General features: G+C 35.8%; 1 protein-coding gene across 1 annotated transcript in view; it reads right to left on the reverse strand.

Moving 5' to 3' along the window:
• The window catches only part of LOC145946448 (dynein axonemal heavy chain 12-like), a 185,724-nt gene that overhangs the window by 122,964 nt on the left and 47,555 nt on the right, over positions 1-15,205 (reverse strand). The window contains exons 3-4 of the mRNA XM_083056061.1: positions 8,483-8,693; positions 7,263-7,536 (exon numbers count right to left, since the gene is read on the reverse strand). Coding sequence (XP_082912187.1) covers positions 7,263-7,536; positions 8,483-8,693 — 485 coding nt within the window. The remainder of the gene's footprint in view (positions 1-7,262; positions 7,537-8,482; positions 8,694-15,205) is intronic.

A 15,205-nucleotide genomic window follows, 5' to 3' on the forward strand; every position in this document is an offset into this window, starting at 1 on the left:
AGCAGTGGTATCAACGCAGAGTACTGACTACGAACGGCTCAAGAACGGCAAAAAACGGCTCAAGAACGGCTACGAACGGCAACGAACGAGTCAAGAACGGCTTTGAACAGATCAAGAACGGCTTTGAACGGCTCAGAAACGGCTTTGAACGGGTCAGAAACAACTACGAACGGCTCAGACACGGCTTTGAACGGGTCAGAAACAGCTTCAAACGGGTCAGAAACGGCTTCGAACGGGTAAAGAACAACTATCTTACGGTAGCGGACGATAAAGAACGGCTATTGAAGAATGACAACAGGAAATGAATGATAAAACGAACAACAAACGGCGATCGGAAAAATCGATGAAGCAAAGAAGCAACATAGTTTGGAGATACGACAGTTTGTGAACGAACTGCACGCTCCGGCGAGAAAAAATTTTCCCCGAAGACATGTCATAGTGCGGGATATGATGACCTGTGACAAGCTGACATCGTCGAGATGTGTCCGTATTCTCACTTTTGTCTTTACTTTTGGTGGAGTGGTAACCTCTATTGGAACGAGAATGACCCGTTCAAAGCCGTTTCTGAGCCGTTCGTAGTCGTTTCTGACCCGTTCAAAGCCGTTTCTGAGTCGTTCTTGACCCGTTCGTTGCCGTTCTTGAGCCGTTCGTAGTCGTTTCTGACCCGTTCAAAGCCGTTTCTGAGCCGTTCGTAGTCGTTTCTGAGTTAGCGTTACAGACTGCGATAAACGAGTGATAAACGTTAAAAATATTAAAGATACTTTTATTAATGATATTGATATAATGATATCTTTAGATGTTAGTTCATTATTCACAAATATTCCTAAAGAGTTGGTTTTAAATGCCATTAAAAAACGTTGGATTGACATTGCTAAGAACATAAATTTCAATTTAGCTCAATTTTTACATGCAATAGAATTTATTTTAGATTCAACTAGTTTCAGCTTCAATGGTCAGTTTTATGAACAAATATTTGGCAGCCCGATGGGTTCTCTTTTATCACCTATCATAGCAGATATTGTGATGGATGATTTGGAGACACAATGTTTAAGTTTGTTAAGTTTCACTGTCCCCATATATTATAGATATGTAGACGACGTTTTTGCTATATTGCCACGTACAAAAATAGATGACATATTAATGACTTTTAATAATTACCACCAACGCTTGAATTTCACATATGAAATTGAAGTCAGTTCTTCCATTAATTTCCTAAATACAACGATCATTCGTTCTGACAATAGACTCATTACTAATTGGTACAGGAAACCTACATGTTCTGGAAGATATATAAACTTTTTTTTTCTAACCACCCTTTAAAATATAAAATTAATACTATTTATAATCTGGTTGATCATGTCATTCTACTATCCAATGACATTTTCCATCATAAAAACATTGAGATGGTGAATGATATCTTACTTAATAATTGTTTCCCTAAATACATCATCAAACGACATATACAAAAAAGAATTAATGTATTAAAAAATCACAATAATGATTGTGATATGAATCGTGGACAATCTGACAGAACATCTTTTATTTCATTGTCATATGCTAAAGATGTGAGTTATGATCTATGTCGTGTTATGCATGGGCTTCAACGTCTATAAAATAACAAAAAAAAAAAAAAAAAAAAAAAAAAACAACTAAATACATTGATTAAACGTGGTAAAGATAGTTTACATAATGATCAGAGAACTAATGTTGTATATATATTAGATTGCAAAAACTGTAATGCATCATATGTATATCGGCCAAACAAAAAGGCGCTTACGTACTCGAGTGAAAGAGCATTTTAACAATATAAAATTGCATGAAACCAATCATTCCGTTATAAGTAAACATAAGTTGGAATTCGGACATGAATTTGATTTGGACAAAACCTAATATATTACATAATGAGAAATATGTGAAAAAGAGAGAAATCGCGGAAATGTTGTATATTAAAAAATTCAATAATACAATCAACCTACAAAAGGACACAGATAGCTTAAATAAAATCTATGACAAAATAATAAAGGTCGTTTAGCTTGGTTTCCTATTTTTATATTTCAGTCACTGACAAAGTTTCATACTGATACAATGTTTCTCTCTCTTAAAAATTCAACAAGATGTTAATGATTTGTTTTTACTCAAATTTGTGAAGTGTTTCAATAAGAACGTATGTACTCAAAATTTTATAGCAAATCCATTTATGTATATTACTGTTTTTGTATTCAAACAGTTTTTTTTTAATTAATTATTATTTCAGTTTATACTTGAAAAGGACCACAACCATATGGTCGAAGCGTTGTAACTTCTATTAAATAAACAAATTTTGGCTAGTTTGGTCGATTAATTTACAACTACCCCTTTGATTATTGTACTAGCGATATAAAAACAACTTAAAAAATTTAAAATTTTTATTAATTATTTTATTATTTTAATAATTTTTAAAATTAAAAAGAGATACTCACTAGACCCATAATTCCTCCCTGACAGGTTCGGGAGGATATGATTCCTCGCCGAACAATTTTCTAAGGCAGAAGACGTCATCTTACCAGTAATCCTGTGCCCATTCCACGATCCCCTCCGCGTCGTCCCATAGCTCGGCCAATTCCCGTCGATCGCACCATCGATAATTTCGTACTTGTTCCATATGCCGAAGATTAAGGTATTCACCGATTTGGACGGATTCCTCGGTTATCTTCTGAAAATCGACAAATTTAGTAGATAATATTAATAAACAAATTTATTATAATAATAAAAACTTACCGGCATTGTGAATATAAGGAACAGAGTCCTCAATAAATTTTCTAGCAGGTGGGTCTTCCAAGATATTATGTCTATTATTTCATGAAGTCCTAAGGACATTCTTGTTAAAAAAAATTTGGGCCCAAAATGTCTCCCGATCCAAAAGGCATTTTGCACTGCACTTAATAACTTAGCTCGACGATACTTAGCTCGGCGACTGTTTTAAACTTTGTGATGAACATTGCAGAGACAGACCCTCTCTCCATAAGCTTCAGCCCCATCCCTTCAGATAAATCATAGTAATAAATATCTGTTTATAAATTCGAGCGGTTGGACATCAGCGCTCACCGTAATGCTATACGCCTTACGCTGTTTTGTTTATATCTGCGGAAAGGATCATGAGAACGCTTAGAAGAGAGAGAGTGTGAGGCGTTTACGAGAGATAACGCGAGGCGTTCATGAGAGAGCGTGAGGTATACGAAAGAGAGAGAGATAGCGCGAGGCTAGCGACCGTGAGAGAGATAGCGCGAGAGAGATGTCGCATAGTGGTGCCATATACATGAATCACGGAAAAAATTATATAATTTATTAACTTGTAGAGATCGGGCTTTTTTGATGATTTTAATAGTTTTCAATTGCACACATATCAATATTGTTATATTAGAAGAAATAAAACATCAATATATATCTGATAAAAATTAGTTATATAATATATTTTAATTTAATTAGTGATGACCAATCTAAAACGCGTGTTCAAAACAAAACAAAAAATATATATTTTATAACAAAAGAGGTATTTTATAATATCTTTGAACTGAGCCTACTAGCCCCGGTCTCCTCTAGTCTTCTCGTTATGCATTTATATTCAAATAAAATAAATATAAACATTTTTCCATTTTTATTATAATATATATATATATATATATATATATATATATATATATATAATCGCCCTAAATCGCAGTGTAATTAATTGCATACGATAATATAGTATGATTTTAAATTTATATAAATTTCTGATTGAAGGGAAATGTAGATAAATGGTGAGATTTATTCAATGATCAAGATTAGTAAGGGGATTTACGATTTTATAATATTATTCTTTGCATAAAAAAAAAAAAAAAAAAAATCCGATTTAAGAACAAAATAAATACGTTTTTATAAAGTTATTATGTCAAATTTGTGAATTCCGTACAATAATTTTCAATGTAAGATCTTCAAAAATTGTAGGAATATATGGAATAAAAGCATAAGAATTTCATATTCGATGATACTTTAAAATTTTCTTCGGAATGACTCTAATGATGTCCACAGTTTTATAAGCGTTGGACCGCTAACAATGCGAGTTCATACGATTAACAACGTCAAACTCATAAGTCTCGAATCTTCAAATGTATGCATGATGATGATCGAATCGACGTTACACCGTATGTTCGATCTCGATCCATGCATTGATGTTTCTTTTGATCGATTGGTTAAAATTACCGAGACAGTCGATGTTAAATTTACACAATTTTCAAATATCGCGTCTAATGTAACGGATAATAAAATAGTACCAAATATAATACGCGCTAGCGACGCTTTCACTAAGCATTAGCTCATCGATTGCGAGCTGGTAGCTTTAGTTTTTACTCCATAATATGCATGAAAAAAAAAAGAATGTAAAAGAGAGAAGAATAAAGAGATTTTAAGTTTAAATTATGATGTAATTTCTTTGCACGCGCATTTCCAATCCGCACTCACTCCCACCCGTAAACAGTTCCCTAGCTCTCATACGAAGCTTGTAGCGGTCCTTGCGGGGAATAACTTTATGCGGGGAAGGGGAACGTGATGCTAGGGACTGCGAGAGAGGTAGCGCGAGAGAAGATAGAGATAGCGCGAGGCGAACGTGAAGGAGAGAGATGTTGCGGCGAGGTACATGAAAGAGAGATAGCGCGAGGTTTGGGACTGCGAGAGAGGTAGCGCTTAGGAGAGAAAGAGAGAGCGCGAGGTGAACGCGAGAGAAAGAGAGGGCGTGAGGCGAAAGCGAGAGACAGAGATAGCGAGAGGCGCACGCGAGAGATGATGCAGCGAAGGAGAGCGCGAGGTGTTCGCAAGAGAGATAATTTTTTTTTTTAATGTTTTTTTTTCCAATATTAATAATAATAATTCTTTTATAATAATATTCTTAATATAAATGGGAGGAAAGAGAGGAATTATTCTAAAGTAAAATATGTGTTTTTATATTTAAAATAATTTTTTTTTATTTATAAAATAGGTATGTGTAATATTTATAATTTTTTTTAATATTTATAAATGTGTGTGTATGTGAATTTAAAATTTAAAATATAAGAATATATAAGAATATAATAATATAATATGAATATAATATAAAAATATAAAAAATATAATATAATATGAATATATAAGAAAAAATACAAATAATAAGATAAATAGATAAACAATATAAATATAAAATACAAAATATAAAAATTTTAAATGCGTCGGAGGCAAGCGGAGGAGCAGCGGCTGGGCAGTGGGGGCGGCAACGTTGGTGGGGCGGCCGGGCGGCAAGCGGTGGTGCGACCGGGTGGCAGTAGGGTGGCCAAGTGGATGCGAGGGGTCCCTTCTGTGACAGAAAAAATTTTTTATTAATTATTTTAATAATTTTTAAATTAAAAAGAAATACTTACAACACACTCTCAATCTTCGTCCCTCACGTCCTGAACGCTTGCAATTATTTCCACCACACATGTGTATTTCTCTTAGTCGACATTTACGACCTCGTAGAAAATTTCGCACATTATCCACACGTTTTTGTATACCTAGTTCTCGATCTCTTAAAAATTGCACCACCGAAGACATTGGAATGTTCTTCGATTTTTCACAAGGAATAAAAACTGGCTCCGCATTCACATCATCATCATTGTCTCTGAGATGTGGATACCATTGCCCAAGGTTGTTTATTGGTAGCATTGCATCGCAGTCCCACATGTTCATTGTCTATTAGACTTTTCACTTTAAGTGTCCCAGCACAATCTCCCAAAGTTTATTGTGTGCAAATAGGGCACATATCGCATGGAATTATTATATACAATGGATTTTTACAATTGCAGCACCATCGACTCTCCACTGCGTTGTGTAATTGAATCACATGCTTCCGAACAGCATACATGTACCCAAAGTCTTGAATAGAGATCATACATGTAGTACATAGAGCTAGATCACTACCCGTCGAATAATAAAAGTATATGGTACAAACTTTTGTACGTCCGTTTAGCGCAAGGATTTGTGAATTGTCCACTACCTTGTCGTGAATATCCGTAAGGTCCTCACTGCAATTACTAATATAATTACTGTCATCCGACAGCGCGTGATCTTCGTCAGACGACTCGTCTAATATCGCTTCGAAATTATTATCATTTTTTCCATTTTTTTTTCTCACTACTATGCCACTAACACTTCGCACATGACACTTAGCTCTTTACTATATGAATGCTGAAGACTTTTTGACGCGGAGACAGACCCACTCTCCATAAGTTTCAACCCCCATTCTTCTCAAAATTATCGCAATTCTTCCTTAAAAAATATTAAGAAGAATGTTTCGCTCTCGTTTACGACCGATTTTCTGCGAGGGTACAAAACTGCCGAACGTTGGCGCCGATACGTTGCATTCTTCCTTAAAAAATATTAAGAAAAATGTTTCGCTTTCGTTTACGACCGATTTTCCGCGAGGGTACAAAGCTGCCGAACGTCAACGCTTTTACATTTGCACCTATAAATAACGTTTGACATGTTCGTCGCAGCGTCGGCCCTAAAATCTTCATTCCTTTCCATAATATCCTAATGATTTTATGGACATTTTGTCCATAAAATGAAAAAAAAACATAGTTTTATGGATTCTAGAACGCTCCGTTGACAAGTTCGAGCAGCCGGACATCGGCGCTTCCGTAATAAAATTATACTAACGAGGGTACAAAATAGTCAATCATCGGCGCTTGTTCTATACCTTTTTGGGAAAATGTCTAAGAACCCTCATAAAAAAGTCGTAAAGATACCATCTACAAATATTGCACTCAGAAAACTCCCCCTCCTTTGTCGAAATATCCCCTCCACCCGCGTGACGTCAGCCCCCGCACCATCGTGATACCCCCGCCCCGCGTGACGTCATACCCCTCGCCACGGAGAACCCCCCGTGCCCCGGAGAACCCCCCGCGCCCCGGAGAACCCCCCGCACCCCCCTCAGAGGACCTTGTTTAGAACTCTCATAGTATTACTATATAATTCTGGACGTCTATATTAAAACGTTACACAACAAAAACGGGTGTTAATTTACTGGACGAATCCCGAACTTCCCAGTTCTTATCCGGCAACGATCCCTTCAAGAAACTCGTGCTTCTCTCGGGCACAACAAATCACACAATCAGTCGCTTTTTATACATTTAACGTCGTAAGGCTACCGCGTCATTTTAATCTTAAAATTTATTAAAATAATTTTTAGTGTGACTCACTCTGTAAATATAAAATATAGATGAAATGTGATTTACCTAGGAAACATGTCTTCTACTCGTACGTTTAAAACCGCTACCTCCTCTTGAAGCTTTTCTTCTAAATCGAATTTTGTTTGCTCATACATTGCTGAATTACGCTCAAAGATAGGCCTAATACGTTTTAACCATTGAACAGTTGTGCTGTTCAATTCAATATGATGCCTGCTCAGAGTAGTCATCTCAATCAGCAAACTTATCATACGAAGAGAGAGAGTTATTCTATCTTGTATTTCTATCATCATTGTTGATGTCGCCTTTAACATGTACTGACCTACATCAGAGAAATATAATTGTCATTATTAAAGCATAAAAAAATATTTTCTTTGGCGTTAAAAATGTTTAGAAAAAAATGATTATGTAAAAAAATATAGTAAATATGTACAAGTATTGAATTAATAATAAAAGTTTTCTCTCTTACTTTGTTTTTTTAATGTCTGATCAGACCTTTAAAAAAACACACTTCGTAAATTAACATCTTTATCTTTAATTAATTTTAAAATAAAGGATTAAAGGAATAGGCTAATAAGAGTGCGAAAATAAGAACGCAAAATTTGTTATACTTATTCTTTATTTCTTTAGAACGTTTCGGTCCTTTCTTTGGACCATCTTCAGCTTAACATGTGATACAATATGATGTATAGTATAATACTCATACCCATACTATAAACGTTCTAAAGAAATAAAATATAAGTATAAAAAATTTTGCGTTCTTATTTCCGACGCACCGGCTCTTATTAGCCTATTCCTTTAATCCTTCATTCGAATATAATATAGAGCCTTATCTCCATCATAATTTTAAAATCTTTTTTCGTTTATTTATACTCATAAAATAAATATAAATATATAACATTTATTTTTAGACAAATATAAATATAATGAAAAAATATTCTTTGTTTATTATTAATATTATAGATATTATGTTAATATGAACATCTGAATTTATTAACTTATGTTTGAACAATTCTAAATTTATTATAAAATAAAGTTAAGTTTTGAAACAATCTTAAAATAGTTCTCATGAATCAAAGAAATTTATAGACTTTAGTATTTTATATAAAAAGAAATTATTTGCTCCATTTTTTAATATTAAAAATAATTCAAACTTTATTTGAACTCAATTTAAACAAAACATATTTTGAAAAATTTTTTGTATTAATTTAATAAAATACTTGTGGCAAAGAAAAACTACACAGCGTGTGATTAGCAGGAAAACTCACCTAACTCCAACAATTCTTTTGTAGTTTGTGGAACATTCAACGCGCGTTCTTTCAGCATTTCAAATGTAGCACATATCTCCAGATTGTAAGTCCAATGACGCTCGACTAATTTGTCAATGATGAGTTTCCGTAGTTCGTTTGCGTAAGCGACGAGGCTGCGTTTTGCGGCAACTTGATTCAATTTCGTCGTTACTATATACTCGTTATCGGGCTGCAAAAATTTATTTTGTTCGCATTATTCTTATCGCTTTCGATACATTACATGCAGAAATGCCGAGTTTTGTGTGCTTATATTTAGTAATTAAATCTTTTAATAACTGTAAGACAAATGTAACAAACTTTGATAATAAAATAAAATAAAATGCTATAATTACGATTAATTTTTATAACCAAAGTATCAGAAATTTGATTAAAATGTAATAATATCGAATAATAAAATATTAATTAAATTAATATAAATATTATAATATCGATATCAATATAATAATCTCATTTATTTTTCTATTATTATATATTGTAACGTCCCTCTTTTACCCGCCGGGATAACTCGGTTGGAGGAAGCGGGTTCGTAAAAGGGGCGGTAAGTCACAACGCGTGGGTCAGACTACCAAAATTAAACAGTTTATTATGGATTTATAAAATATATACAAGTGTGTACGGATGTATGTATACGGGTGTGTGTGTGTGTGTGTGTGTGTGTGTGTGTGTGTGTGTGTGTGTGTGTGTGTGTGTGTGTGTGTGTGTGTGTGTGTGTGTGTGTGTGTGTGTGTGTGTGTGTGTGTGTGTGTGTGTGTGTGTGTGTGTGTGTGTGTGTGTGTGTGTGTGTGTGTGTGTGTGTGTGTGTGTGTGTGTGTGTGTGTGTGTGTGTGTGTGTGTCCGTATAGTTTTTGCGCTGTCGCTAATTCGCTCGCGAATCGTTTGGGTACTTCGAGTCCGCGGGCAACAGCTGAGACTCGACGCGTGTTTACATTGAGGGGCGTCGACGTGTGTCGTGGGTCATTGCCCTCGTGCCGGTGTTGTTGACAGTTCTTTCGCGTCGCGCCGGCTTTGCGCTTTTAATCTTACAGGCCGCGGTTTCGGCTGCTTATTCGATGTTTCTTGAATCAGTTATTCTATCGGGGTTTCTCGGAGTGTAAGGGAAGCGCCGGTTATGGGAACCCCCGTAAGAAGTGGGTACGCCCCACTTCCGGAAAGTTGGCCGGTGCTGTTCGGAGAACGGAAATGATGCGAGATGCCGAAAACTCTCGGCGGAGGCTGGGTACGCCCGACCTCCTTTTCCTTTTGCTTAGTCTGACGGGATTCGCGATGCGGAGCGTGCGGGAACTCCCGGTGGAGGCTGGGTACTCCCGATCTCTCTTTCGCTCGTACTCGCTTTTGACCGGTCTTGGCAAGGCGCCATGCTGGCTCTTGACGGGATCGGATCTGGAGACGGAGTCCCTCTTTTTCCCGGGCCTGATCGTTTTATACGGCTCCGCGGCCGTATTCGGCGTGACTCGGATGGATTCGGCTGCCGTCGGTCGTTGTGGAATCACGGAACATCGCACGCGTTTTAACGGTCGCGCTATTACCCCGTAGTTATAAAATAATTTAATATAATAGGCGCGCAGCGCCTGCTGCTCTATTCGCCGGACGCAATCTTTCCGGTGCGATGGACTGCCGGGTAACGGGGGGGCACCCTCTCTCGTTACAATATAAAATATATTTATGGAAGAGATAAAGAGCTTTTAAAAATTTGTCAATTTTTTTTTAAATCCTCTTATTTGTTTATAGTTCCATAAGGCAAAAATTATATAAAAATACAAATAAATTAAAATTTAAAAAAATGATTTTAATTTAAAAAATTTAAAAAAAAAAGAAAATAAAAAGAAAGTAATGCGGTTTCTTAAAGCACATTTTAGAGACAGTCTCAACCCTGTGAAACACAGATAGCTTCCAACAAACATAAAAACTCAGAAAGTCTAAAATTAAGAAATCGAAAATTAAGAAGTCAAAAATTGAGAAAGTATAAATTTCTAAAATAAAAAAATTAATCAACATTGAGCAATTACTCCATTACAAGCAACTCCAGAAAACAATTACAAAACCTTTAAAAAATGCTGTTTTTTTTGCTATTTTTGGGTTTTAGAGCCATATTTAAGTCACCATGTTTTTTTTTAAAACTCTTTAGTGGTTTCTTAAAGCAGATACATTAATAAAAATTTTAAGAGTGTAAAAGAATTTGGTAATTATGCAGAATAGGGCCTTTTCCGAATTTTGATATTTTTTTGCAATTTCCTTGATAAAAATCTTTGTTATGGCTTCCACAATGATATTAATGGGGAGAATTCGAAAAAAATGCATAATATGTTTTACTTTGCGTAGGAATGTTGCTAATCTTTTTGGTATTTTTTTATGAAACTATCACAGAAAGACAAGGTTACGCCACATCTCCTATTTCAAAATCTAAAGATTCAAATCCATGTGGAATTTCACAAATATAGACCTTGTTTCGCGCTGAAAGCACAGGGAAATGGGGATGGACCTCGCTTCGCGTGAAAAGTTGCAAACCCATATGGAATTTCACAAATATAGACCTCGTTTCGCGCTAAAAGCACGGGGTGAAGGGGGTGGATTTCGCCTCGCGTAAAAAGTTGCCAACCCATGTGGAATTTTCCAAATATAGATCTTGTTTTGCGCTGAAAGCACAGGGTGATGGGGATGAACTTCGCTTCGCGTAAAAAATTGTAAACCCATATAAAATTTGCCATATATAGATTTTTTCCGCCCGGGTAAAACTTTTTTTGAGTTATTTAGGGTTATGACCTTGACAACATATATCAAGGTCAAAGCGATTCGAGCGGTTTATGTAAAGATGAACCTTTAACCAAAGATCCGGAAAGTCGTTTTAGAAAAAAGAGATAAAAAATTTGTTGGTTACGTTTTTTTTTAATTAAAAAAAAAATTTTTTTTATTCCCCCATTGATTATCATTGTCGGAATCACAACAAAGATTTTTATCAAATTGCAAAAAAATATCGAAATTCGAAAAAGGCCCAATTCTACATAATTACCAAGAATTTTTAGGTTATGTAATTTTTTGTACAGAACAAATTAATAAATTAGTTAAGTGTTTTTTGAAAATAAAACAGCCATTTTGAGGCCGCCATATTGGATTTTTTTTTAATATCACATGGTACACACACGGTGCGCATGCATTGAAGTAAACAGGATTCTTTGATAAAAATTTATTAATCCTTTATTAGTGTACGTTTCGGGTTTAGATTGTTCTACACGACTGGAAGCATCTCGTCTTAGGCCCAGTTCTACCAACGTCGATTAAATTATATCTTTGTCTCTTTTTAAGAACATATCTAAAAAGAGACAAAGATATAGTTTAACCAGAGATTTAAGTTAACCGACGTTGGTAGAACTGGGCCTTAATGGCTCCAAAACAATAATGGTTAATAATATCCACAATCTAAAAAGAAATTAAACGTCCTTTACGGCTGGAACCGAGAATGACTGATTGCGAACAACCATTGATCTGCCGAAAGTCGAGGACAAACGTAGGACAAACGAGACTCATTGCTGCTGAGAATGGTCCAATCTTGAGGACCGAAACGTACACTAATAAAGGATTAATAAATTTTTTATCAAAGAATCTTGTTTACTTCAATGCATGTGCACCGACATCTGCGTCCGGCTATCATTCAGTGCGTTTTATTAATTAAAATAAAAATTGTTTTTAAAGAGATAGAATAGTACTATAGAATAGTGCTATATATATTGCCATTGGTTAAAATATATATATGAAACAATTTGCTTTCTCTGTATTACTTTTATAAATATAGTCAAAATATAGTCATTTTTGGTTCATTTCACCCTATTTATCTCAAAAGCATCATTTATCTGATAGGCATTTTCGATGGCCAGATTCCTATTCAACGCATTAAATTACGTATGAAATTACCTATAATTCTCAAACAACAAAACTTCGGAGATCTGTTATCTGTTTATATTTATATTCCTAATTATTCAGTATATTAATATATTAAATATATTATTGTTATGCTTATATGAATTTGTCGTTAACTTCAAGCCTTATAACTCAAAAAATACTATTGGCCGGAATTAAAAATCACATTTATTTATTAAATACTGAGAGCCGATAAAAATATTTCTTAATTTATATATTCGCGTCTGGGCCTAATTCATAGCGCTATTTACTAACATCCATTATAAGGCAAATGAAAAATATAGGATCGAAAGGATCTGAATAGCTTAGTGGTAAGAGCAGTCGCCCGGCAAGCGAAAGACGCGGGTTCAATTCCCGCTTTAGCGACTTTTCGGATCAATATTTTTCTCGCCTATTCTTCCGTTGTAAGTTCGAAGATTATTAATTTATGGAACTTAGTAATCTCAAACCAAGAGATACAGTTCTGGAAAATTTGAATTAATTTTCGTGCTTAGCTCTATTGGCCGGAATTAAAAATCACATTTATTTATTAAATACTGAGAGCCGATAACAATATTTCTTAATTTAAATATATAATTGTTGATATAAAATAAGGAAGTGAATAAAAGCTAATAAATAACACAAAGGAACAAGTTATAAAGAGTATATGTATTTTTATATATTTTTCTAGAACTCATAGCATTCATAGCACTATTATCAGTGCTAGAAGCTATCAAAAATATTTTATCAAACATTTTTTATGATTTCTCTTTACGTTATTTATTATTAGCTTTTATTAGCTTCCTTATTTTATATCAACAATTATATTGTTACGTCCAGACTCAAGGAAGGAAGAGTCGAAAGGAAGGACGTAACTAAATTTATCTCGAACGACGGCAGACTATCCGTCTGTTCGACCCGAACGAACGTCAGGGCCCAAATAGGTCAACGACCGCAAGAGTCGCTCTTACTCTATTTAAAGGGCTCTATTTAAGGGGTTCGCTCGGTGGTCCCTTTTCGGCAAGAGAATTTAATCTCTTTTGCGCAGGATGGGACCTTATGCGATCTCGGTTTACGGGAATGCGTGGGAACGGGCTTGCTAGTAAATAAAAATCATTTATGTTGAAATTTATAAGTTTATTCGTAATATAGTGACGAAAGAGGTTATATACATAATAATATAATCGACGGACTTAGTTGCTAATGAAAGTGTGAGTGTATGGGTCGCGGGTGATACATTAGTACGGAGGTCATCAATCGGGGCAGAGTGAAATAAGTTATTGTTTAAGTTTTAAGGTCCCGATTGGTAATTACAATAGTTTCATTAAATAATTAATAGAAATATAAGAACGTGTTTGTGTGTGTTAGGGTCATATTAGTTCGGTAATTTTGGCGGTGGAGGGGGGATAAGTTCGTAAGAGAAGGTGTGCAAGGAAGGCTAGGGGATATCTGCGCCCGGGAACATACCAGAGAACGATGTTATTTCTATCTATGGTCTCTAAAAATTCTCGTAAGGCCTCATGGTCTACATGGCCTGGACCAATTGTGAAAGCTCCCTCAGGGACTTCTCGTATCCCTGGGAGCTGATTTATCAACCAAGCTCTAAATTGCTCGTATGAGAGCTTGGCGGGCGATTCTGATTCTTCGGAATCGTCGTCGCCGATATCTACTACTTCGAACTCCTCCGGATGTTCCCTATTTACAGAGGACGTTGGGGATGAGGGAGGAGAATCCTCGAGGATGATTATTGAGGGAGCCGGAGACGGAAATCTAGATGGATCAGGGCGTTCGGGAGAAGCAGGGGGAAGAAAGGGAGAAGGGCTCCGCGGAGAATCGGCGTTCCCGGAGGAAACAGAGGGTGAGGGGAAGAGGCCCGCTGAGGTATAGCGGGTTCGGGAGGAAAAGGAGAAGGAGTTCGCGGAGAGTCGAAAGGTTCTGCAGAAGCAGGGTAGCGGGGGACGGAATCAGCGGGGTTTCTCTACGTTCGGGTGAAGAAATAGGAGAGACCGTAGGGTGATATGTATTGATTGTGTCCGTGTGAGTCGGTGTATTAATATTATTTAAGGAGCCGAAGGTTTCGCCCGCAGCCAGACTCGGATCCAACGCTTTCCTCAACCGCCTATTACGCCGGTTTCGCGCCAATTTAGCCGCGGTTCGCGAGGGTCGTCTCCTTGGATTTTCCACTACGAGAGCGAACAATAAAATAACCGGACAAGGAGAGTTCTTACTGAAAAATAACTCTGGGAGTTCTTGTAAGAGAAAAAAAGGGATGTATATATATATTTATTTTTATATAATTTTGATATTTTAATTATTTAATAATTTAGTTAGTTATTTTATTACTTATTTGTTCGTTCGATCGTTCGTTCGTTCGTTCGTTCGTTCGTTCGTTCGAGAGAGAGAGAGAGAGAGAGGGGGGGGGGAAGAGAGAGAGAGAGAGAGAGAGAGAGAGAGAGAGAGAGAGAGAGAGAGAGAGAGATTTTTGATCGAATGTTATTTATTAGCTTTCTCAGCTATTTGTAAAATACAAGTCTAATTTACATTAATTACAATATACTCCTTTAACTCTCGCTTAAACGCTTCCAGTTCTTCGATTCGTCTTATTTCAGCTGGTAAGGCATTGTACATTTTCACTCCCTCATAAAACATACTCTTCTGTGCACTCGTTGTTCTACGAAACTGTACTACAATGTCCCCAGCTTGCGGTGTCTGTCTTTCATTCTCTTTTCCCACTATTGTTAACTTATTTCTTAATTGATCCGGTAACATATTCTTTAAAATCTTAAAGAT

Source organism: Prenolepis imparis, unplaced genomic scaffold (genome assembly GCF_030444845.1).
Source record: "Prenolepis imparis isolate NDT839.2.m4 unplaced genomic scaffold, iyPreImpa1.0 SCAF_16, whole genome shotgun sequence".
Taxonomy (NCBI): domain Eukaryota; kingdom Metazoa; phylum Arthropoda; class Insecta; order Hymenoptera; family Formicidae; genus Prenolepis; species Prenolepis imparis.